Source organism: Sapajus apella, unplaced genomic scaffold (genome assembly GCF_009761245.1).
Source record: "Sapajus apella isolate SASKATOON/1434 unplaced genomic scaffold, GSC_monkey_1.0 scaffold48, whole genome shotgun sequence".
Lineage (NCBI taxonomy): Eukaryota > Metazoa > Chordata > Mammalia > Primates > Cebidae > Sapajus > Sapajus apella.
In genome coordinates, this window is record NW_022436988.1 from 7,570,452 (window position 1) to 7,594,414 (window position 23,963).

Sequence of the window (23,963 nt, forward strand, 5' to 3'; positions counted from 1 at the left end):
TATACCTGCCCCTCCCTCTGCTGTCCTCCATGCCCACCCCCAAGCCTCACTAAATCCTACTTACACTCAGGGTTTCCATTTAAATATTACCGTCCAGGTGAGCTTTCCTTGACTCCCATCTGTGCATGTAATTAGATGAGGTCTCCCCCAAGGTGTGCTGTCTCATACAGAGCACTCTGGACTCACAGAATTTATACCTGAAGTTGTAATGAACTTGCTTCCCCTATTGTCAGCTCTTTTTTTTTTTTTTTTTTTTTTTTGAGACGGAGTTTCGCTCTCGTTACCCAGGCTGGAGTGCAATGGCGCGGTCTCGGCTCACCGCAACCTCCGCCTCCTGGGTTCAGGCAATTCTCCTGCCTCAGCCTCCTGAGTAGCTGGGATTACAGGCACGTGCCACCATGCCCAGCTGATTTTTTGTACTCTCTAGTAGAGACGGGGTTTCACCATGTTGACCAGGATGGTCTCGATCTCTTGACCTTGTGATCCACCCGCCTCGGCCTCCCAAAGTGCTGGGATTACAGGCGTGAGCCACCGCGCCCAGCCTATTGTCAGCTCTTTGAAAGTAAGGCTCATTTTTAAAATTGTATCCCCAGGACCTAGCATAGTTCCTAACTCAAAGTAGGCACTCAGTCATACTCGTTTACTCCATGTGTGTGTGTTTGTGTGTGTGTGGTTTTTTTTTTTTTTTTCCCCTCAGAGGTGAGATCTTACTGTATTGCCTGGGCCAGAGTGTAGTAGCTATTCACAGGTGCAATCATAGCGCACTATAACCTCAAACTGTTGGGCTCAAGGGATCCTCCCGCATAGGTGGGACGGCAGGTACATGCCACTGTGCCTGGCTGTTCTCTTAGTCTTGACTATGTATTTTTTTTATTATTTTATTAGGATAGAGTCCTAAGAATGGCATTACTGGGTTAATAGGTATGAACATTATTAGATCTTTAATACATACAGTTGAATTGCTCTTCATAAAACCATATACCTTTTTATATTCCCACTGATACTGTCTCTCACTGAGCATTAACTTATTTTCATCTTTGCTAGTATGATCATCCAAAGTGGGGCAGGGGTTGGCTCAAATGTCTGAGTCATGGAAACAGAAGGCTGGACCAAGCCCCTTGATCTAGTTATTCCAGGCAAGCCTACATGACATTGTGTCCTTCAAGGCTCCTGGGCTCTCAGGTTTTTCAGCCTTAGCAGGCTGAAGACAACAGGGAAGACAGCTTGTCTTATCTGTTAGGCAGTAGTTTTCCACACTGGAGTAACATGGCCAGCATGGTACCTGTAAGAGAGGACTCTGATTGAGCCACATCCAGCTGTCCAAATGTATGTAATTACCCTTTATCATTTAAATATATGACAGCTCCATCAAAAGAGGGTAGTGTGTAGTCTGGCAGAGGATAGAATGGGATTAAACAAGAATGGCTTCTTTTATTTAAAATCAATGAAAATGCAAGAGGGAAGATTACTTTGCTTACCATACCGTCTCACCTGCTGGAAGTTGTTCTGCCTTTGGGTCCTTGCACTATTCCTAGATTATTTGAGGTTGTCCTTTTTTCTAGAATCTCCGTATATGAGTTGAATTTTTCACATCGGTTATGCAGCTAATTTAGAAACATGTTGCTGGTTTGGGTGCAGTGTCTCATGCCTGAAATCCCAGCATTTTGGGAGGCTGAGGTGGGCGGATAGCTTGAACTCAGGACCTTAAAACCAACCTGGACAACATGGCAAAACCCCATGTCTACAAAAAATACAAAAATTAGCCAGGCATGGCAGCGTGCATCTTAGTCTCAGCTACTCAGGAGGCTGAGGTGGGAGGATCACTTGAGTCTGGGAGATAGAGGCTGCAGTGAGCAGAGATCGTGCCTCTGCACTGTCCAGCCTGGGTGACAGAGTGAGATCCTGTCTCAAAACTAAAAAGTAAATAGAAACATGTTGCTGTGAATTCTGTGTCCAACTCACAATCAGCAATTTCCCTTATCTCACTTTTTAACTTACTTCCTCTTGATTTACATACATAGTTCCCTTTGCTCATAAACATTTCTTAGAGCAGGGACCATGCCTTTTATTCTTATTCCCTTTTCAGTTTCCTAACACAATGCTTTCAGTGTAGTAGACACTTGAACATTAAGTGAAATGCAATTCAAAGGGGACAGCTACCGCAAATCATTGTGACAGTCTAGTCATAATGATTTACAAACGTGAAAGTATCTAATTGTAATGATTTAAAAACCTGAGATTACAGATCTTTTAATAGTAAAGAGTAGGTCTGGGTGTGGTGGCTCATGCCTGTAGTTCCAGCACTTTGGGAGGCTGAGATGGAAGGATACCTTGACACCAGGAGTTCCAGACCATCCTGGGCAACATGGTGAGACCCCGCCTACACAAAAAATTTAAAAATAAGCCAGCCATAATGGCTTGCACCTGAAGTCCCAGCTACCTGTGAGAAAATCTGAGTTGGGAGGATCACTTGAGCCTGGGAAGTTGAGGCTGAAGTGGGCTGTGATTATGCCACTGCACTGCAACCTGGGCCACAGAGCAAGACCCTGTCTCAAATTTTGAAAAAGTAGTTAACAACAATTATTTGGCTCTTTTATAATGTTATCCTCCCAACTAGTTGGTAGAATTTGGATACCTTCTGGCCCATAACAAATGTCACTTTATATAATGGAACATCTCCTTAATGCATTCCAAAGGATATATACAGTTGATTTTAGGCTAATTTCAGTCTGGGTCCTGGTAGAGAACACATGACATACTTAAATTGGCTAATGAGGGGATTTTAACAGTAAGACTATTTGCAAGATGTTGACCGCGACTGGGGACCTCCACAGACAGTGACCCGCCCCACCAACTCAACCCACATGAGCTGAGTCTGACTTGTGCCCCAGCCCACCTGTGTTAACTAGCTTGTACCTACGGCAGTTCCCAAGCCCCTGTCCCGTGTCCAAGAAGAATGAGGTTACACTGACAATTTGAAGGGTAAAGTGGGAGGAGGAGAATTTTACTGAGCAGTGAACAGCTCTCAGAAGGGGAGAGGGTGGTGATTCTCCACCCCTGCAGTCTGGTGGTTTCTCTCCCAATGTGGCTGGGTCAGGGCTTTTGTGAGCATGCAAAGAAAGGCTAAAGCAAAGGTACCACTCAAAGGTGGGCATGGCAATGTAGAAAATCAATTAGGAAAGGGTAGACATATGTAAACTAGGTGAAGGGTTGGAATCAGAGCAAAGTGTACCAGATGGGAAGACGGGTTCTCAGTCTGGTCCGTGGATTTGACTTGAGGTATGGCTTTCAGGCTTTAAATTGTCTTTGGCTTAGAGATGGCGTTTCCCTGGGCACCCGCCCCTGTGAGGCATTTGTCTCCTGACGCTATCAGTGTGGGCGAAGTTTCTCTAGAAACCACAGGGGATGGTGCAGTGTCCACAGCTGGTAACCAGGTTACCACCATGAGGCCTAAGATGGGGAGAAGGAAGTGGGAGGAGTTGCCAAAATCTGGAGGAGGAAAGGACTCACTTTCAAGTGAGGGTCCGAGACTGTCCACAAACACTCCCAGGGTGGGAGCTGGGAGAATGAATGCTGTGACCTGAGCCTCCCTTCCTCTGATCTTTCTGCAGGCCTCCCCATTGATTAATGGCCTTGGGAGCCAGAGAGTGAGGGAGCCTGTTGATATGGTCCTTACAGATCCAAAAAGAGCAGTCTGGGCACTGTGGCTCACGCCTGTAATCCCAGCACTTTGGGAGGTCAGGGTGGGTGGGTCACTTGAGGCCGGGAGTTCGAGACCAGCCTGGCCAACATGGTGAAACCCCGACTCTACTAAAAAATGCAAAAATTACCCGAGTGTGGTGGCAGGCGCCTATAATCCCAGCTACTTGGGATGCTGAGACAGGAGAATCGCTTGAACCCAGGACGCGGAGGTTTCAGTGAGGCAAGATTGCATCACTATACTCCAGCCTGGGCAACAGAGTGTGACTCTCTCAAAAAAAAAAAAAAAAAAAAAAAGGCAAGATGTCAGCAGGATATGGAGAGACAGGTAGAGGATACCAGCACAAGATTGACACCTATCTATCTATTTTTTAGGAGACAGAGTCTCACTCTGTCACCCAGGCTAAAATGCAATGACGCAATTTCGGCTCACTGCAACCTCCACCTCCCAGGTTCAAGCAATTCTCCTGCCTCCTGAGTAGCTGGGATCACAGGCGCATGCCACCACGCCTGGATAATTTTTTGTATTTTTAGTAGAGACAGGGTTTCACCATGTTGGTCAGGCTGGTCTCGAACTCCTGACCTCAAGTGTTCTGCCTGCCCTGGCCTCCCAAAGTACTGGGATTATAGGCATCAGCCACCTCGCCCCGACAATATGGCAGTTTTTCTAAAGCACTTTTCAGGAAAAAAAATCAGTGGCCAAGAGGAAGGCCACTGAGCAGCATCTCATCGCCAAGTCCTTTTGATTCTACCTCCAGAAGTACCTCGACTCTCTCCTCTCTCCTACACTGTCCCACCCACCTGCACCTCCTTGCTGTTCATCTCACAGACAGCCAGAGAAGCATTGGAAAAATGCAAACCTGAATGTCACTCTCAGTGACTTCTGATGATTGTAACATCTAAGTTTGAGCTTCTTAATTTGCATACTGTGGTCTTCTGCCAGACCACCCGCTGGAGAGCCTTTGATCTCCTTTCAAATGTCACTGGCTTGGGGAGGCTTTCTCTGACAGCCCCTACCTCCAGACTAGTTTAGATCCCTCTGTTTTCTGCTCCCTGACCCTATCCGCTAGCTCAGATTCACATTTGCAGTTTGTATTGTGATTACGTGTGGAACTGTATGCATTCGTCTCCACTCTGGAGATGGGGGTGGGGACTCGCCACTCTACCCCAGTTCCTCTTCCTGTGTCATGTGATTATAGCAGACTTGTCCTGATTTGGAACTAGCTTTTTGAGTTGAAAATTAACAGCATTCTGGTGGAAGGACCCAGCTTTGAGTTTTTCAGTTCTTTATATGCACATGTTGGGAATAGCTCTGTGACCAATATTGCTTTTTCTTCTTTCAGTAACATCCTCTGAGGTGGCTCTTGGGTCATAGAACGACTGTAAATTGATCAATCCTTTCATTCACCTCTTGAATCGCAAAGTCTTACGTGGATTTACATAAACTCTGTTGTCATTAATTTTCAGGGTGGAGGTTTGAACTCCCATTTTCTGCCTTATGCTGAGGCAGTGGAAAGCGAGTAGACCTTAGAGGCTGGAACTGATGCACAGGAGCTGGTTTGCCTGTTGGCATCAGAAAACATGAGTAACGGCTGCTCCCCCAGGCCAGGGTGGCGGTTTGTGTTGTGTTTTATTTTTTGAAGAGAAGAGTGTCGGATTTCATGTAAGATTAAAAGCCTCCTTTTGTTAGTGAAAGGATGAAAAGGACAATTGCTAAATATGTGTCAGTAAAGTAAAGAATTAGCTACAGTTGAGGCTTGGCTTCGTGGTGCAACACCTGTAATCCTAGCGCTTTGGGAGGCCGCGGCAGGCAGATCACTTGAGCTCAGGAGTTCGAGACCAGCCTGGCCAACATGGGGAAATACTGTCTGTACTGCAAATACAGAAATTAGCCACCTTGGTGGCAGGCACCTGTAATCCCAGCTACTCAGGAGGCTGAGGCAAGAGAATCGCTTAAACCTGGGAGGTGGAGGTTGTAGTGAGCTGAGATTGCGCTATTGCACTCCAACCTGGGCAACAAAAGCAAGATTCTGTCTCAAAAGAGGCTAGGCCTGGTGGCTCATGCTGGTAATCCTAGCACTTTGGGAAGCCAAGGCCAGTGGATCACCTGAGGTCAGTAGTTCAAGGCCAGGCTGGCCAATATGGCAGAACGCTGTCTCTACTAAAAATACAAAAATTAGGCAGGTGTGGTGATGCACGCCTTTAGTCTCAGCTACTTGAGAGGCTGAAGCAGAAGAATTGCTTGAACCTAGGAGGTGGAGCTTGCAGTGAGCAGAGATTGCGCCACTGCACTCCAGCCTGTGCAACAGGAGCAAGACTCCATCTCAAAAAAAAAAGAATTAGCTGCAGTTGAGATTACTTGGGTTATTTCCAGTTAGCAGTTCTGATACCATTAATAAAGATTTTACTTTTTCTTTTCTTTTTTTTTTTTTTTTTGAGACAGAGTTTAGCTCTTATTGCCCAGGCTGGAGTGCAGTGGCATATTCTCGGCTCACTGCAACCTCTACCTCCTGGGTTCAAGCAGTTCTCCTGCCTCAGCCTCCCAAGTAGCTGGGACTACAGGTGCGTGCCACCACACCCAGCTAATTTTTTTGTATTTTTAGTAGAGACAGGGTTTCACTATGTTGACCAGGCTGGTCTTGATCTCTTGACCCGTGATCCACCTGCCTCAGCCTCCCAAAGTGCTGGGATTACAGGTGTGAGCCACTGTGCCCTGCCAAGATTCTACTTTTAAGCTAGAAGAAGCTTAATCAGTCTTTTATTTAATAGCAGCCAAATCTGGCCAAGAGAACAATCTGTCCCTCTGTTTGCAAGTTGCGGAGTCTGCCATGTTCCTTCCACTCATGATCCACACAGACCAAGCAGAGCTAAGATGCAGACAGGGAATATAACCAAGTTCACACTTCATCTAGGACATTTTCCTGATAACTGCTAAGCTAGAGTTAAGTCGTCATCTTTGGTGTTTGGAAGTCAGATATTTTTTGTTGAATTGATGCCTATCGTAGTACCCGTAACTCCCCGCTCCTGACATCCATCATGCTGTGATGCGCCTGGCAGCTTTCTAGTCCCTAAGCTCCTTGGGAGGGGTGTCTATTTTACCCTCAGTTCACCTAGCTCAGGGCTTGGTATTTTTCTAGTACAGGTCATCATATGATTGTTGAATTTTTCAAGTATACAGACTTTTCTAGAAACTTCTTGATCTCTCTGTGTCTGTGTCGGTCTCTTTCTGCTCCCTGCCTTCCTCTTCTCTCCTCCCTACTTCTGCAGTTGAAATTCTGACATTCCAAGAGCATTTCAGCTCCGCCAAATAGGACTTCTGCATGCCACAAAACACAAGACAGTTATTTTGAATGGAAACTTTTTGTACCCCTTTGGTAGAAGTTTATTTTGAGGTATTGTCTATGCATTTAGGTTTCACTGCCTCCAGATTTATCTGGGTGGAGTAATATCACATAAGTGTGAACTGCCTTCCTGTTTTGTTAAAAATATCATGAGCAATTTTTCTTGATGATAAGAGGTCAACTAAAGAGGTTGATGAGCATATCCTATTTATTTTTCGAGTACTAAAATACCCCTCAGAGAAAGAAATATCCTGTAATTCGGTTAGTCATCTTAATTGTTCATCTTCTAACATGTATGAACATTATAAAGAAATTTTTTTAATGCATGAATGGTCCTGGTCTCTTAATGTGATCATTTTTCTCCCTCCATCAACCTAGTTGCTGATCAGTGGGTGAATCAAAAAGTTCAAGGTCTTCCAGATGTGTTTCATAAAAATTTTGGTGGAAGAGTTGTAGCCATCAAAATTACCACCCTGCAGAAGTCTGTCACAAGTCAGACAGGCAGACCGAATCAGAATTAGACATCACATTGCCAGGAAGCGCCCCATCATGAGAGGAATTAGTAGGACATGTATAGAAACAGAATCACACCTCTTCTCTCCCTAGTCCAGCCCCCTTTATCCCTATCATACTGAAAGTTCCCTTTTCCACCCACCAACCCCCACTCCTTCCCAAGCTTATACTTTTTTTTTTTTTTTTTTTTTTTTTTTTTGAGATAAGGTCTAACTCTGTCACCCAGGCTGGAGTGCAGCGGTGTAATCACAGCTCACTGCAAGCCTTGACCTCCCAGGTTCAAGCAATCCTCCCACCTCAGCCTCCTGAGTGGTTGAGACTACAGGTGCACACCACCATGCCAGGCTAATTGTTTAATATTTTGTATTGGCAGGGTCTCCCTGTACCCGCAGGCTGGTCTCGAATTCCTAGGCTCAAGGCATACTCCAACCTTGGCCTCCCAGAGTGCTGAAATTACAGGTATGAGCCACTGTACTCAGCCTACATCTTTTTATCTTACACGGAGAGGTAGGTGGCCTTGTGGAAAGGCACTCCACATATCCTTTAGGCAGGGTGCTTATGTTACAGGAAGACTGTCTAGTTCTGTTACCTCCTTGACTTTGCCTCTCCTTGTTTGGGTCAACAAACTCATAATAGTCTTTCTAGGATCTATTTAAGAGGTCTTGTATATCACCAAGAATGTATGTATTGGCTGGGTGCAGTGGCTCACGCCTGTATTCCCAGCACTTTGGGAGGTTGAGTAAGGAGTTTCACTTGAGCCTAGAATTAGAGAACAGCCTGGGCAACATATCAAGACCCCCATCTCAATTTTTTATTTAAAAAAAAAAAAAAAGAGAGAGAATGTATAAATTGTTCTAGACCCAGATTGCTCTAGGGCACTGAATGCATTACTTAGAACACAAGCCCCCACATGTAAGTCAGTTCCCCAATACATGCTAGATTCCATACTGAGAGCTGTGAGGAATACAAGTGAGAACTGGGTGTGGAGCCAGCTTCAGTGCTTGCGGGTTAGTTTGAGAGGGGGCCAAGTCATAGCAGCACATGGTACAAAGAAGTGATAGACGAGATATCATAAGGGATTATATTATTGACAGTAATCCTCCATTAAATACTGTAAGATTGAAGCAGAGAGAAAGGTGACCAGAGTGGTTGTAAGCTCTGAACTGAATCTTGAAACATCTCAATAGACAAGGGAAGGCACAGTCAAGAGGTGAGGAGGAGAACAGTGTGTTTAGAGGTCAGTAACTTGACCAGCTGACTGCACTGCAGGGTTCATTTGGAGAAGCAGTGGGTGAACAGGGCAGATAAGTCAGTGATGGCCAATTATGAAAACTGGAATGCCAGACTGTATTTGCACTTACAGAAGGATACTTAAGGCTTTTTAACAGAAAAAATGGTGGTGACTAACTTTGGGGCCCTTAAGCCATGTTGCCCGGACACTTGGTTGGCCCCCATCTCCTGACTCGCCAGCGTTCCCCTTTCACACTGATCCTTACTTCCAGCAGCTACTTTTCAGAAAGGCGGCAGTTGGAAAGAAAGCAGTATTCCTGGGACACCACCCCTTCCTTCACAGGCAGAGGGAAATATAAAGTAATGAATGATTTTTACCATGGAAAGTTGGAGTTTGGGGACTCTGTCCTCCTCCTTGTCTTATCTCCTTCTCTCTTTTTTTCCTTTCCATTAAAAATATTTAAAAGATGCTAAGTCAAAATCTCTCACCATTCCATCACTAGGGGTCAGGAGGTAGACTTGACTAACAAATACTCTTTATTTTTTCTTTTTCGGGTTGTTTTGTTTTGTTTTTTGAGACAGAGTCTCACTCTTGCCCAGGCTGGAGTGTAGTGGCACTATCTTGTCTCACTACAACTTCCACCTCCTGGGTTCCAGCAATTTTCCTGCCTCAGCCTCCCAAGTAGTTGGGATTACCGGCACGGGCCACCACACCCAGCTAGTTTTTGTATTTTTAGTAGAGATGGGGTGTCACCATGTTGGCCAGGTGATCTGCCTGCCTCGGCCTCCCAAAATGTTAGGATTATAGGCGTGAGCCACTGTGCCCAGCCACAAATACCCTTTGAATTCCTAGAGTTTGGTAAATAAACTCCTTTCTTAAAAGAAAATGACGTAAGAAATTAAGGATTTAGGACCCCTGGTGCCCCCAAAGAAATGAGGCTTCTGGGCTGGGTGCGGTGGCTTACACCTGTAATCCCAGCACTTTGGGCGGACCACCTGAGGTCAGGAGTTCGAGGCCAGCCTGACCAACATAGAGCAACCTCGTCTCTACTAAAAATACAAAATTGGGCGGCACATGCCTGTAATTCCAGCTACTCGGGAGGCTGAGGCAGGAGAATCACTTAAACCCAGGAGGCGGAGGTTGCAGTGAACTGAGATCGCGCCATTGCACTCCAGCCTGGGCAACAAGAACGAAACTGTCTTAAAAAGGGGGAAGAAAAGAGGCTTCTGGAAATGTTCATTTCAGATAACTTAAAGTAGCATTTCATGGCACAGATACGCTTTTGCTGAAAAGGGTGATGACATGAGGCAAAATACCCCCTTGATTTGACACCATTACATAAACACTTTTTAAAATAAATAGGTTTTTCGGCTGGGTGCAGTGTCTCATGCCTGTAATCCCAACACTTTGGAAGGCCGAGGTGGGAGGATCACTTGAGTCCAGGAGTTTGAGACCAGCCTGAACATGGCAAAACCCCGTCTCTACTAAAAATACAAAAATTAGCTAGGCTTGGTGGTGCACGTCTGTAATCCCAGCTACTCGGGAGGCTGAAGCATGAGAATTGCTTGAACTGGGGAGGAGTAGGTTGAAGTGAGCTGAGATCCTGCCACTGCACTCCAACCTGGGTAACAGAGCCAGACTCTGTCTCAAAAAAATTAATTAATTAATTATGGTTAATTATTTAATAAAACAGCATTGTTTAAACACGATTTTATAAATCTATCAGAATTAGGAGGTTTGGTTTTTTTTGTTTTTTGTTTTTTGTTTTTTGTTTTTTTTGAGACGGAGTTTCACTCATGTTACCCAGGCTGGAGTGCAATGGCGAAATCTCGGCTCACCGCAACCTCCGCCTCCTGGGTTCGGGCAATTCTCCTGCCTCAGCCTCCCGAGTAGCTGGGATTACAGGCACGCGCCACCATGCCCAGCTAATGTTTTGTATTTTTAGTAGAGACGGGGTTTCACCATGTTGACCAGGATGGTCTCGATCTCTTGACCTCGTGATCCACCCGCCTCGGCCTCCCAAAGTGCTGGGATTACAGGCTTGAGCCACCGCGCCCGGCCTAATTTTCTATATTTTTAGTAGAGATGGGGCTTCACCATGTTGGCCAGGCTGGTCTCAAACTCCTGACCTCAGGTGATCCACCTGCCTCGGCCTCCCAAAGTGCTGGGATTATAGGCATGAGCCAACACATCCAGCCAGGAGAGGTTTTTTTGTTCTATTTTGTTTTGTGTTTTGAGATGGAGTCTTGCTCTGTAGCCCAGGCTGGACTGCAGTGGCACGACATTGGCTCACTGCAAGCTCCGCCTCCTGGGTCCCTGTTCAAGCAATTCTCCCACCTCAGCTTCCCAAGTAGCTGGGATTACAGACACTAGCCACCATGCCCAGCTGATTTTTGTGTTTTTTAGTAGAGACAGGGTTTTACCATGTTGGCCAGTCTGGTCTTGAACTTCTAACCTCATGATCCACCCGCCTCAGCCTCCTGAAGTGCTGGAATTACAGGTGTGAGCCACTGCAGCCAGCTGCAAGGAGAGTTTTAAAACTAAATAAATACATTTCATTTCTTCTCAACTTTCTGATTGTTAAAAGCCAAGTATATATCACCTGGCCTGGTTGGCAAAGATGCTTTTCAGATTTTTATTGAGCGTGGCCTTGCTGTAGTTGCAGTCATTCCAGATGGAGACTGGTCTGCTCAGCAAATGTAAGAACTTTCCTCTTTGTGTTCTTAGGTGAGTAATTCAAGGTTTCTGTGGGACCAAGAACCTTAATTATTGAACTACCTTTGCTGGCTATCTCATCACTAAAGTTCTTAATAGTTTAAATACACTGTGGGTGTTTTTTATGGTTTGGCCCATAGTACAGCAGGCAGCATTGCCAAGATGTTTTTCATGTTGCAAAAAACTGTAACAGATGGAGGTGGTGATTGTAAAGCACTTATTTAAAGTGTTAGTAATGAATCACTATAGCTTGAAACTGAGTCAGTTATCCATACTAAGGGAAGTCGAAGAGCATTCTAACAGTTCCTAATAAAATACATAATAGGTACCTGAAGAGAACTGACTTTGAGTGGCTCTCCCAATACTGTTACCCTAGCTAGGGCCCTTAGAATTTGTTCTTAGGAGTTAAAGTCTTTTAAAAGCATGCATGCATGTGTGTTTTCTCTTCTAGGAACTTGAAATTATATAGTAGGTGTCACTAGAATTCTTGAAATTTGTCTTTAAGTCATGGCAGTATTTCAGTATTGCTCCTTTTGGATTGAGTGGTTGATACTCGGGAGTTAGACTAGTTTTACCTGGGTTCTTTGAAGAACTGGGGAAGCTTCACTGGCTTATGCTGAATTTCTGAACTGCAGGGACCAGCTATAACTGGTGTTTTTGGTTTTTTACGTGTTAAGAGCTTTCAAATGTAATTTTTCCTATCATTCATGCACAAATGCTCTCACAAATTGCTTCACAGATTGATAAAACTTTGAATAATTTTTCCCTGAAGAAATCTTGAACTTTCTGCAAGCTGTTGGAATTGGAGCGTATGATGAAAGACTTGATAAAACCATAACTGTACAGCATATTTCTTTTAAAGTTATGATTTCTATTTTTTATTCATTTACAGATGACTGAGTATGTTCAGGCCAGAAAATATCCACTTATTTCAAAATGCAGCAGTCTATAAACAAAATACTTCCCATTTTGCTAAATGACACCTTTTTCTACAATTTGTATAGAAAATTGAGGGCAAGGGCCAGGTGTGGTGGCTCATACCTGTTATCCCAGCACTTTGGGAGGCCGAGGGAGGTGGATCACCTGAGGTCAGGAGTTTGAGACCAGCCTGGCCAACATGGCAAAACCTCATCTCTACTAAAAATACAAAAAAAATAACTGTGCCTGATGATGGCCATCTGTAATCCCAGCTACTCGGGAGGCTGAGGCAGGAGAATCCCTTGAACCTGGGAGTTGGGGGTTGCAGTAAGCCGACGTCGTGCCATTATACTCCAGCCTGGGTAACGAGCAAAACTCATCTCAAAAAAAAAAAAAAAAAAAAAGAAAGAAAGAAAAATTTATGTATCATTATAGTTCAGTGAATTTTCACAAACAGAACACACCCAGGTCAGGAAATGTAAGATAAACAGTACCTCCAGAGTTCCTTCATGGTCCCTTCCATTGACGTACATATACATATTTTTTGAAATGAATATAAACTCCAAGATTTTATTGTCTTCATAATAAAACAAAAGATGACACATAGAACTGGATCACTTGGCCCTTTCTCTTCTCTTCTCTTCCCAGTTCAGAATGCATGCATCTTTTAATAGCCAGCATTCTCTTAGATCTGCAGTTGGGCTCAGCGCACTCAAGCTTTAGCACAATCTTCTTTGTAGTTTTAGCCTTTTTCCGGAAAATCGGCTTAGCCTGCCCACCATAGCCACTCTGCTTCCTGTCATAACACCACTTTCCCTGGGCATACAGAGAATCCTTGCCCTTCTTGTACTGTCTCACTTTGTGGGGTTGGTGCTTGCCACACTTCTTACAGAAAGTCTGGCGCTAAAGTTTTAGGAATGTTGATCATGTTTGCATGAGTGCTGTCGTCACAAAAAGGGCTTGTATATTTTTAATTCCTCTGTATAAAGCTCACTTCATTCCTAATCTCTTAAATTTCTTCCTGATTTGGGCTCTTAACATTATATTCAGTCTCTTTGCAAAGAAAACAAAAATAACTCGCTGCACTGAAACTTGTCTCTTCTTTCATAATCTCATCTCTTGATCAATCTGCTTCCGTTAAACCAAAGTGTCTTGTATGGCTACAAAGTCGTAACTCGAGGGAATATGGGGGTTGGAATGGAAAATGCAGCGGTGGGGTAGTAGCTAACATTCCTTAGAGATTTCAAAGCTGAAGGAACTTTGGTTGTGAGCTCACCTGTGGATTTGTGCAGAGGAATGAATAAGCAAGTGAGGACACAGTGATGGGAGCAGCTTGCTCGTGCTCAGAACTCTGACCAGGCCTTTAACAATTATTTGTGGGCCACGTGCGGTGGCTCACACCTGTAATCCCAGCACTTTGGGAGGCCAAGGCGGGCAGATAACCTGAGGTCAGGAGTTCGAAACCAGCTTGACCAACATGGAGAAACCCCATATCACTAAAAGTACAAAAATTAACCAGGTGCAGTAGCTGGCGCCTGTAATCCAGCTATTCAGGAGGCTAAGGCAGGAGAATCACTTGAACTCAGGAGGCAGAGGTTGCAGTGAGCCTAGATCATGCCATTGCACTCCAGCCTGGGCAACAAGAGCAAAACTACGTCTCAAAAAAAAAAGAAGAAAAAGAAAGAAATTAGCCTAGCATGGTCATTAATGTAGCTTGGCTGGTTGTTGATTATCTGTCATTCTTATCTACCCTTTCTTTTTTTTTTTTTTCTTCCATTTTCAGGATGAATATCTACCCTTTCTGTTGCATCTCACTTTGAATGGCAGTACACACTTTAGAGCAATGCAGCTTCTAATCGGCTATGAGTACAGCATTGTTCAGCATCTTGAATAAATCATTTTGTAAAGAATTTTACCAGTTTCCTTTGAGAACTTTGTTATGTAGTATAGATTACCACTGTACTAGCCAACATTTTCCTGAACCCACCATTTTGAGTTTGTATTCACATTTCTGTTTTATCTTTTACCAACTTTCTGCCTTCTGCCCTTTGCATTTTGTGTTAAGTCTAGAATTCATAGGGAGACTTTCACAGCGTACCCGATTCTGTTCTGCTGTGTATACACTAGCTCCCCCTTACCTGCAGCCAATTGCAGTCTGACATATAATATATTTTGGCCAAGTGCAGTGGCTCACACCTGTAATCTCAACACTTAGGTAAGCTGAGGCAGGAGGATACTTGAGCCAAGGAGTTCAAAACCAGCCTGGGCAACATGGCAAGTGCCTATAGTCCCAGGTACTAAGGAGGCTGAGATGGAAGGATCACTTGAGCCTAGGAAGTCGAGATGCCATGAACCATGATGGCACCACTGTACTCTAGCCTGGGCAGCAGAGCAGGACGCTTTCTCAAGAAAGAAGATATTTTGAGAGAGAGAGAGAACACATTCACATAACTTTTTATTACAGTATATTGTTACAACTTTTATTTTACACTTTTTGAATATAGAGACAGGGTCTCACTATTTTGCCCAGACTGGTCTTAAACTCCTGAGCTATAGTAATCCTCCCACCTTAGCCTCCCAAACTGCCAGGATTGCAGGTTTGAGCCACCACACATGCTCTGTTATGAGTTTTCTGTTTTATCATTAATCTCTTACTGTATCTAATTTATAAATTAAGCTTATATGTAGGACTGCCATGGTGGCTCACACCTATAATCCCAGCACCTTGGGAGGCTGAAGCAGGAGAATCCCTTGAGTTTAGGAGTTCAAGACTAGCCCGGGCAAAATAAATAAAAATCTAAAAAATAATAATAAACTTATAGGTATGTGTATAGTGTGGAAAAAAGCACAGCCTATCTAGAGTCTTGTAGTGTCCACAGTTTCAGGCACCCACTGGAGGTCTTGAAATGTATCCATCATGATAAGTAGGACTGCTGTATTCCTCTACACATTACAGTGTCATGGCCTGGCCTGGCCATTACCTAGTAACCTGGGGCAGCCATTGGTCTATTTTTCCATCTATAGAATGCAGTGGTTCAGTTATAGGATTTCCAAGACTTCTGCCTGAATTTTGCTGGTTGAGATGCTTCCAGCACTATCAAACTTTTCTTTCTTTTTTTCTTTTTCCTTTCTTGTTTTTTGAGATGGAGTTTTGCCTTTGTTGCCCAAACTGGAGTGCAATGCGTGATCTCAGCCCACTGCAGTCTCTACTTCCCGGGTTTAAGTGATTCTCCTGCCTCAGCCTCCCAAGTAGCTGGGATTGCAGGTGCACACCACCATGCCCAGCCAATTTTTTGTATTTTTAGCAGAAACAGGGTTTCACCGTGTTAGCCAGGCTGGTCTCGAACTCCTGACCTCAGATGATCCACCTACCTCAGCCTCCCAAATTTGGGTTATTGAACTGAGTAGGATTTGCCATGCTTTTTCTTGAAAATAGTTTTTTTCATCCAAGGGCATATGGTTGTCCTCACAAGCAGCAGTGTTCTGGAACTGTTTGGTGGTGGGTGACCCATACTTGTGATAATCTAGAGAAGCTATGAGGGGATCCCAGGACTCTATCACTGTAGATTCTGGAGGTTGTGGAAGATCTCTAGAAAAGTCTATAAAGGTTCTGTTGCTGCTCAGTTCTGCTATGACAACTGTCTCTCCCAGAGAGCAGACTTAGTCTTTGTCAGGCTCCCTTATTCTCCTGTTTGTTTGCCATTTTCCCAGAACCTCCTCTCCAGGTTTCTTAGAAAAACAAAACAAAAAACTTGGCCGGGCACAGTGGCTCATGGCTGTAATCCCAGCACTTTGGGAGGCCAAGATGAGCAGATAACCTGAGGCCAGGAGTTCGAGACCAGCCTGGCCAACATGGTGAAACCCTGTCTCTACTAAAAATACAAAAATTAGCCAGGTGACGTGGCATGCATTCTCCACCTTGTGGTTTCAAGCGATTCTCCTACCTCAGCCTCCCAAGTAGCGGTAATCCCAGCTTCTTTTTTTATTCTTTTTCTTTTTTTTTTTTTTTTTTTTTTTTTTTGAGCTGTAATTCCAGCTACTCAGCAGGCTGAGATGGGAGAATCACTTGAACCCACAAGGCAGAGGTTGCAGTGAACCGAGATCATGCCACTGCACTCCAGCCTGAGCAGCAGAGCAAGAGTCTGTCTCAAAAAACAACAAAAAAGCCATTCTTACTTCTCCTTCCTTACTGAGGATTTCATTTTAGGTGTTTGAGAGCCTGTTTTTTCATTTTCAGAGAATTTTTTTTAAATTTTAACAGAGTTTAACATAATGCCAGTTGTTTGAAGTTACAAGAAGTCATATCCATATAACTGATAATACTTCCAATGAAACTTTTCGCAAACCTAAAAGACAGCATAATTGTCTTGTAGCTACCTTTTTGAAGGGAAAAGGAGCTGGGCGTGGTGGCTCATGCCTGTAATCCAGCACTTTTGGAGGCTGAGGTGGGCTGATCACCTGAGGTCAGAAGTTTGAGAACAGGCTGACCAACATGGAGAAATCCCCATCTCTACTAAAAATACAAAATTAGCCAGGCACGTTGGCGGCATGCCTGTAATCCCAGCTACTCGGGAGGCTGAGGCAGGAGAATCGCTTGAACCTGGGAGGCTGAGGTTGCAGTGAGCCAAGATCACGCCATTGCACTCCAGCCTGGGCAACAAGAGTGAAACTCTGTCTCAAAAATAAATAAAATAAAAGGGAAAAGGAAATGATTGGGTTTTTTCCTTGTCTTATTTCTCTTCAGGTTTTGAATGAAGAATGTGATCAGAACTGGTACAAGGCAGAGCTTAATGGAAAAGACGGCTTCATTCCCAAGAACTACATAGAAATGAAACCACATCCGTAAGTTGATCTCCATTAGTCTTGCAAGGGTTGGACCCACCTGCTTGTTTCAAACACACTTTTTAAAATTGAGATCACTGGGATGGATGTCGTACCTTTTATTCACGTTTCTAGGGAATAACAAAGGATATTGATTGCGTATGTTAATAGTATATAATGATAATATATAATAGTCAATAATATTATATGTTTTAGATTGGTAATGACTGTCAGTTATCTTCAAAGCTAAAACAATAGTTTTGCAGGTCCATAATTCTTTTTCTGTTAAATATGTCTCAGGGCCAGATGTGTTGCATTTTTTTTTTAGTTTTAGAAAAGGTACTTACATGATTTTGTGTTTATTAAGTGCTATTCCTATGGGATGGTATCTTCATATATCTGTATCCCAGAGCACAGGGCTTGGCATCTACTAGTTCTCAATAAATGTTTATCCCTCCGTCTTAGTGTTCCTACTTAGAAGATAACAAAATATGCTCTCCTCCCAGCTGCTGAGAGCAGCAAATATTTTTAAATTTTTTTCAGAAGCTACCCCTACTGTGATTTATATTGATCGAGACATAGTGGGACCCTGGGAGCCCCTGCAGACCACTGTCCTCCCACCCTCACTCACCCCTCATTCACAGGCCCTGCTTTCAGCGCAGAAGCAGTTGTTGGCTTGCCTTGCGAGTATGTCAGGGGAGCTGAGGCTTTCCACACTCAGACTAGAGTGCCATTGGATGTTGTCTGCTTGCTTTTACACCAGCTGGTAGTGGAGACTTTCAGGTGGCTGGTTGCATCTTGAGTGGGAGGGACCCATTGGATCACAGCACATCCTTTCCAGGTCCCATATAAGCCACATAATTTGTGCACTTCTGTTTCCTTCAGTCGTGCTCAAAATAAACTGTAGATCAAGGATTGGCTAAACTTTTTCTGTAAAGAGCCAGATAGCAAGTAATTCCACTATATGTGGGCCACATATAGTCCTGTCAAATATTCCTTGTAAAAATTTTCTTTTAACAACTGATTAAAAATTGTAAAAAACAGTCTTAGGAGGCCGGGCGCGGTGGCTCAAGCCTGTAATCCCAGCACTTTGGGAGGCCGAGGCGGGTGGATCACGAGGTCAAGAGATCGAGACCATCCTGGTCAACATGGTGAAACCCCGTCTCTACTAAAAATACAAAAAATTAGCTGGGCATGGTGGTGTGTGCCTGTAATCCCAGCTACTCAGGAGGCTGAGGCAGGAGAATTGCCTGAACCCAGGAGGCGGAGGTTGCGGTGAGCCGAGATCGCGCCATTGCACTCCAGCCTGGGTAACAAGAGCGAGACTCCGTCTCAAAAAAAAAAAAAAAAAAAAACAAAAAAAACAAAAAAAAAAACAGTCTTAGGTTGTAGACCATGTAGAAACAGATTTAGGCCAAAGGCCATCATTCGCTGGCTCCTTTATTAGATCCAAACACAACATGGACTTCAGTTCCCTTTTACTTTCATATTTTCAGATTGAAAGGGAATTCAGCAGAACATCGTACTATACTTCTTATATGAAATGCCTGTGGCTCTGTATTCTTATTTTTCTTCAGAGTGTTTCAGATAAGACAGGCATTTAAATCTGACTGTTGAGGAAAGATAGGAAAGGCCACCACCATCCATGGAAAGTTATAGTTACTGCCAGACTGACTGGGACAGTCACTCCCTTGCCTTGACCTTTTGCCCCCACTGTGAAGAACTTTAGAAGAAGAATTGATTGAGAGGCACCCAGCACAGGTCAGCTGTGTTGTTATTTGCAGACTGGCCAAAGGGTAAGCAGTGCTCAGCCACTCTGAGCTCTGAAAAGGAAAGTAGCAACTTAAAACCCCTTATTTATTCAGGTCTACCATATTGCTAACAAAGACCATGCTTGTGCCTATGTGGGGTATGGCCTTGCAGACATAGTTCGATTGTATAGGGCTGCTCTTTGGCTGGATGTTCATAGATATAGGGTCAGGGTCAGTACCAGGCCTTCTCTTCCCCATCCTACCACCTCCTGGGGTTTTTTTGGGGGGCAGGGGCGGCGGGGAAAAGGAAAGTCTAAAATGGAGCACCAGGCTGGGCATGGTGGCTCACGCCTGTGATCCAAGCACTTTGGAGGCCAAGGCTGGTGGATCACCTGAGGTCGGGAGTTCAAGACCAACCTGACCAACATGGTGAAACCTCGTCTTTAAAACTAAAAATAAAATAAAAAATGGAGCACCATCTCAACTAATGCAGCGTTTGAGTTAACAGATTAAATCACAGACTACAGAATGATTGTTGGCATTAGTGCCGTAGCATCAGTTATACATGCTTGAGGAGTGGATCCAAATATGTACTTTTCATATTAAATGTGTACGGATGGCAGCCTATGGGATGTGGTAAAGAATTACACTGGAAAATTAGCCTTTTCCCCCAACCCCTTAGCTTTCTCCCTTGCTATTTCTGTTGTATAAGCCCATCTTTCTTCGTTTTTGTTTTTGTTTTTTTGAGACGGAGTCTTGCTCTGTTGCCCAGGCTGGAGTGCTGTGGTGCGATCTTTGCTCACTGCAACCTCTGCCTCCTGGGTTCAAGTGATTCTCCTGCCTTGGCCTCCTGAGTAGCTGAGAATAGAGGCGCACAGTACCACTCCTGGCTAATTTTTGTATTTGAAGTAGAGACGAGATGTCACCATGTTGGCCAGGCTGGTCTCGAACTCCTGGCCTCAAGCGATTCACCCACCTTGGCTCCCCACAGGCATGAGCCACTGCACCTGGCCAAAGCCCATCTTTTTAAAGACTTTTAAAACATTTGCCCGTCGGAGATTGCAGCGAGCCGAGATCACACCACTGCACTCCAGCCTAGTCAACAAAGCAAGACTGTCTCAAAAAAATAAAAAATAAAACATTCATCCATAAGCATGTAGTCACACATACATATCCTTTAAAGAAGTTAGTCAAATTTGTAAGTTATATAAATGCTATAGAAATGTTTAAGTGTTTTAATAGTGGTAGCTATTCACGGGATCTTGCTCTGTCATCCAGGTTGGGCTCAAGTTATCCTCCCATCTCTGTCCTAAGTTGCTGGGTCTATATCTGTGCACCACCATGCCTGGTTAATTTTTTATTTTTTGTAGAGGCAGGGTCTCAGCCTGGGTTGCCCAGACTGGTCTTGATCTGCTGGGCATAAGCAGTCTTCCCACCTTGGCTTCCCAAAGTGCTGGAGTTACAGGTGTGAGCCACCTCACCTGGTCCCAGATTTTTTATTTTTTGATCTAGGTGCTTATAACAGGGAGGTGTTTATTTTTTAAAAATTCCAATTAGAATACTTTTTTAAATGTGATTTATACTTCAGTTTATTTTTATTTTTATTTTTTTTCTTGGAGACGGAGTTTCGCTCTTGTTACCCAGGCTGGAGTGCAATGGCACGATCTCGGCTCACCGCAACCTCCGCCTACTGGGTTCAGGCAATTTTCCTGCCTCAGCCTCCTGAGTAGCTGGGACTACAGGCACGCGCCACCATGCCCAGCTAATTTTTTGTAGTTTTTAATAGAGACGGGGTTTCACCGTATTGACCAGGATGGTCTCTATCTCTTGACCTCGTGATCCACCCGCCTCGGCCTCCCAAAGTGCTGGGATTACAGGCTTGAGCCACCGCACCCGGCCTCAGTTTATTTTTTTAATTGAAAATAAAATTGCATTAATTTTAAGCTGGGGGCAAGAAAACACAGCAGCCATATCTATGTATTTGTGTACCAGACAGAAAGGTCTGGAAACCTACGTGTTAGAACCACCAACAGGTGCTGCCTCTGGGGAGTTTAAGGGAAGGGTCTTGCTTTTTATGTTTGTTTCACGTACATCTAGGCTATTTCAATTTATATTCATTATTTTATACCTAAAAGAGGGAAAAAGCCTGCCTAGTAGCAAGATCTTGGGGCTCTAGGAAGAAAGCGAGTGTGGCTGATTAAGAAGATTCACCCTCACCCAGCAGTGTGGGGAGTGCAAGCCGAGGCCATCTGTGGATTTTCACTGCTGTTCCCGGTCAGATGCATGCTGCATACACTTACATTAGAAACTCAAGGCCCCCAATATGAGAAAAGGTTTAAATTGTCTCAAAACTGTTAACTCCTTTTATGTTTGTTTATTTAGAGATGGAGTTTCGCTCTTGTTGCCCAGGCTAGAGTGTAATGGTATGATCTGGGCTCACTGCAACCTCTGCCTCCCAGGTTCAAGTGATTCTCCTGCCTCAGTCTCCCGAGGAGCTGGGATTACAGGCGCCCGCCACCATGCCCGGCTAATTTTTGTATTTTTGGTAGAGATGAGGTTTCACCATGTTGGCTAGGCTGGTCTCAAACTCCTGACCTCAAGTGATACGCCCCGCCTCGGCCTCCCAAAATGCTGGGATTACAGGCGTGAGCCACCACTCCCAGCCTGTCCTTTTATATTTAGAGAGAATTCTGTTCTAGTGATATGTGATACCTCTTGTGTGGCCTGATTTCTAGGCACTGCAGGCCCTAGCCCTGAGTGATTTGTAGAAGCAGGGGGATCTATGGTCCCCGCTCCTGAGCAGCCTGGCAGTAGAGTATGCAAAATGAGAAAGACTCCAGTAGGTAGACGCCGGACTGTTAGGAGTTACCAAGGGCAGCTTCTCAGCATGTCCTTCCTACAGTTCACATCTTTCTGTTTGAATTTGAGTGTAGTATAGTATATTATTTTAGGGACATCTTGAATATGGTTGCTTATAAATAAGATATGCAAGTTAGATTTACAACTTTAATGGACTATTTGGTCCATTAAAGGACTTTTTATATTATAATTAGCAAATTAAGTGAATGCCAATTTTCATGTAAATAGGTCTTTATTAGCTGTAAATAACTTTTGCTTTTAAAAATGATAATTAAAGATGATTTTGAGAAGAGAACATGGTTTTCACAGTTTTTCTTTCCTAGTTACAGTTTTCATTTGAAGTAGCCAGGCAGCTTGACTCCAAGCCCTTGTAGAAGTGTTCCTCTTCTCTTCCTCTTGATAAGCAGTTGCTTCACAGGTTTTCATGAATTTAGCCACTTTTTCTTCTGGCCAAGGTGAATCAGCAGTTGGGAGCAGAAGAGTCTGTAACTTGCTTCAAAAATCTGAATTTTGCAGCAAGCTGCTGCACCTGTGGTAAATTACAATATTTCTGGTGGCTTCTGAAAGCTGAACTCTGAGCAGTGACCACAGAGGCAGGCCTTGAGAGAAATGCTGACCTTAGTTACTTACTGATGGAGGCCACTCTCAGACAGTCTGAACCTTTTGCCTTTGGGCTATTAGCAGAAGTAACCCTGCCTCCAGATCCTGGGCCTTCCAGGTTTCCTCCCCACTTTCCCTTACTCCCACTGTGGTAAAGCTGCGACCTTATCACATGGCTGCAGGAAGGGGCCAGTCTCTCCTTGGCAGTTCATCTTGTACACCAAACCCAAAGGCCTGGGCTTTTCCCCGGGTGCCTTTCTGATGAGTCAGTAGGAAGTCCAGTGGGCTTTGGCCTGTGAGGCCCGTTTGCAAATGGCTTCCTCTATAGAAAGAGTGACCCACAGTTAGTGCCTTGGTGAGTTGCTTTCTGGGAAATGGAGTAGGGTAAAGACATTTGAAGGTCCATCTCTGGGTGACCCGACCAAATGTTGATATTAGGCACTGTGCAGCTAGAGGATGAGGAGGGAGGCCCCTTACTCTGGCAGGGAGTGTTGTGTTACTCATATTTCGAAGGCTGGATTTCCCGTTTCTTTGTGGGGAAGCAGATGTTGACCAGCTTGCCTTCCTTCCTTAGGTGGTTTTTTGGCAAAATCCCCAGAGCCAAGGCAGAAGAAATGCTTAGCAAACAGCGGCACGACGGGGCCTTTCTTATCCGAGAGAGTGAGAGCGCTCCTGGGGACTTCTCCCTGTCTGTCAAGTAAGTATTTCCTGCTGTAGTTCCCTGGAATCCTGTCTCTGACTGATGCAAATTGTGAAGCCTTCAGACAGGTGGCTCGCTACACACAAAATGGTGGAGGCTTAGCCTAAACAGTATCTTCATTTGACATTAAAATCCTCATTTCTGGCTCCTCTCAAAATTAATTCTAGCAGCACTGGATGTATATTCCCCTGTGAACAGAACCTTCAGGAGGTGAGCAGCTGCTCCCTGCAGCCAGCCCAAGCCTGCCAGTTTTCCCTAGTGCACAGCACTCCGGAGCTGCTGCCCTCCAAGGGATTCCTGCAGCTCTTTCTAATGGGATAGTGGAGCGCCTGTTGGCTGCCTTGGCTTGCCTTGCTCAGGTCCACTAGCTTCAATCCACCAGCCCCATCCTAGGCCCTCGTAGTCACTTAAGAAGGCTGCTGCAGGAGATTTGGGGCTTGGGTTTCCCCTTTGGAAAATTCAGATGGGTAAGAAGAAGGAAGTTCTGCCACCTTGGAACAATTTTGGAGAATAGAAATTAGCACTTGAAGGAAACAGTTCACACGTCATCTGCAAAGTAAGAATTTGGAATTAATTTGTTATTTCCATATGTTTTTTAGTTTTTTTTTTTTTTTTTTTTTTTTTTTTTTTTTTTTTTTTTTTTTTTGAGATGGAGTCTCGCTCTGTCGTCAGGCTGGAGTACAGTGGCACAATCTCAGCTCACTGCAACCTCCACCTCCTGGGTTCAAGCGATTCTCCTGCCTCAGCTACCTGTGTGGCTGGGATTACAGACACCCACCACCACGCCTGGCTAATTCTGTATTTTTAGTGGAGAC

The 23,963-nt window shown here is 44.4% G+C and overlaps 1 protein-coding gene and 1 pseudogene across 1 annotated transcript in view; one reads left to right on the forward strand and one right to left on the reverse strand.

The window, feature by feature from the left end:
* The window catches only part of GRB2 (growth factor receptor bound protein 2), an 85,230-nt gene that overhangs the window by 55,376 nt on the left and 5,891 nt on the right, over positions 1-23,963 (forward strand). Inside the window, exons 3-4 of the mRNA XM_032241703.1 lie at positions 17,162-17,259; positions 23,023-23,145. Coding sequence (XP_032097594.1) covers positions 17,162-17,259; positions 23,023-23,145 — 221 coding nt within the window. The remainder of the gene's footprint in view (positions 1-17,161; positions 17,260-23,022; positions 23,146-23,963) is intronic.
* LOC116525668 lies at positions 12,823-13,345 on the reverse strand (annotated as a pseudogene).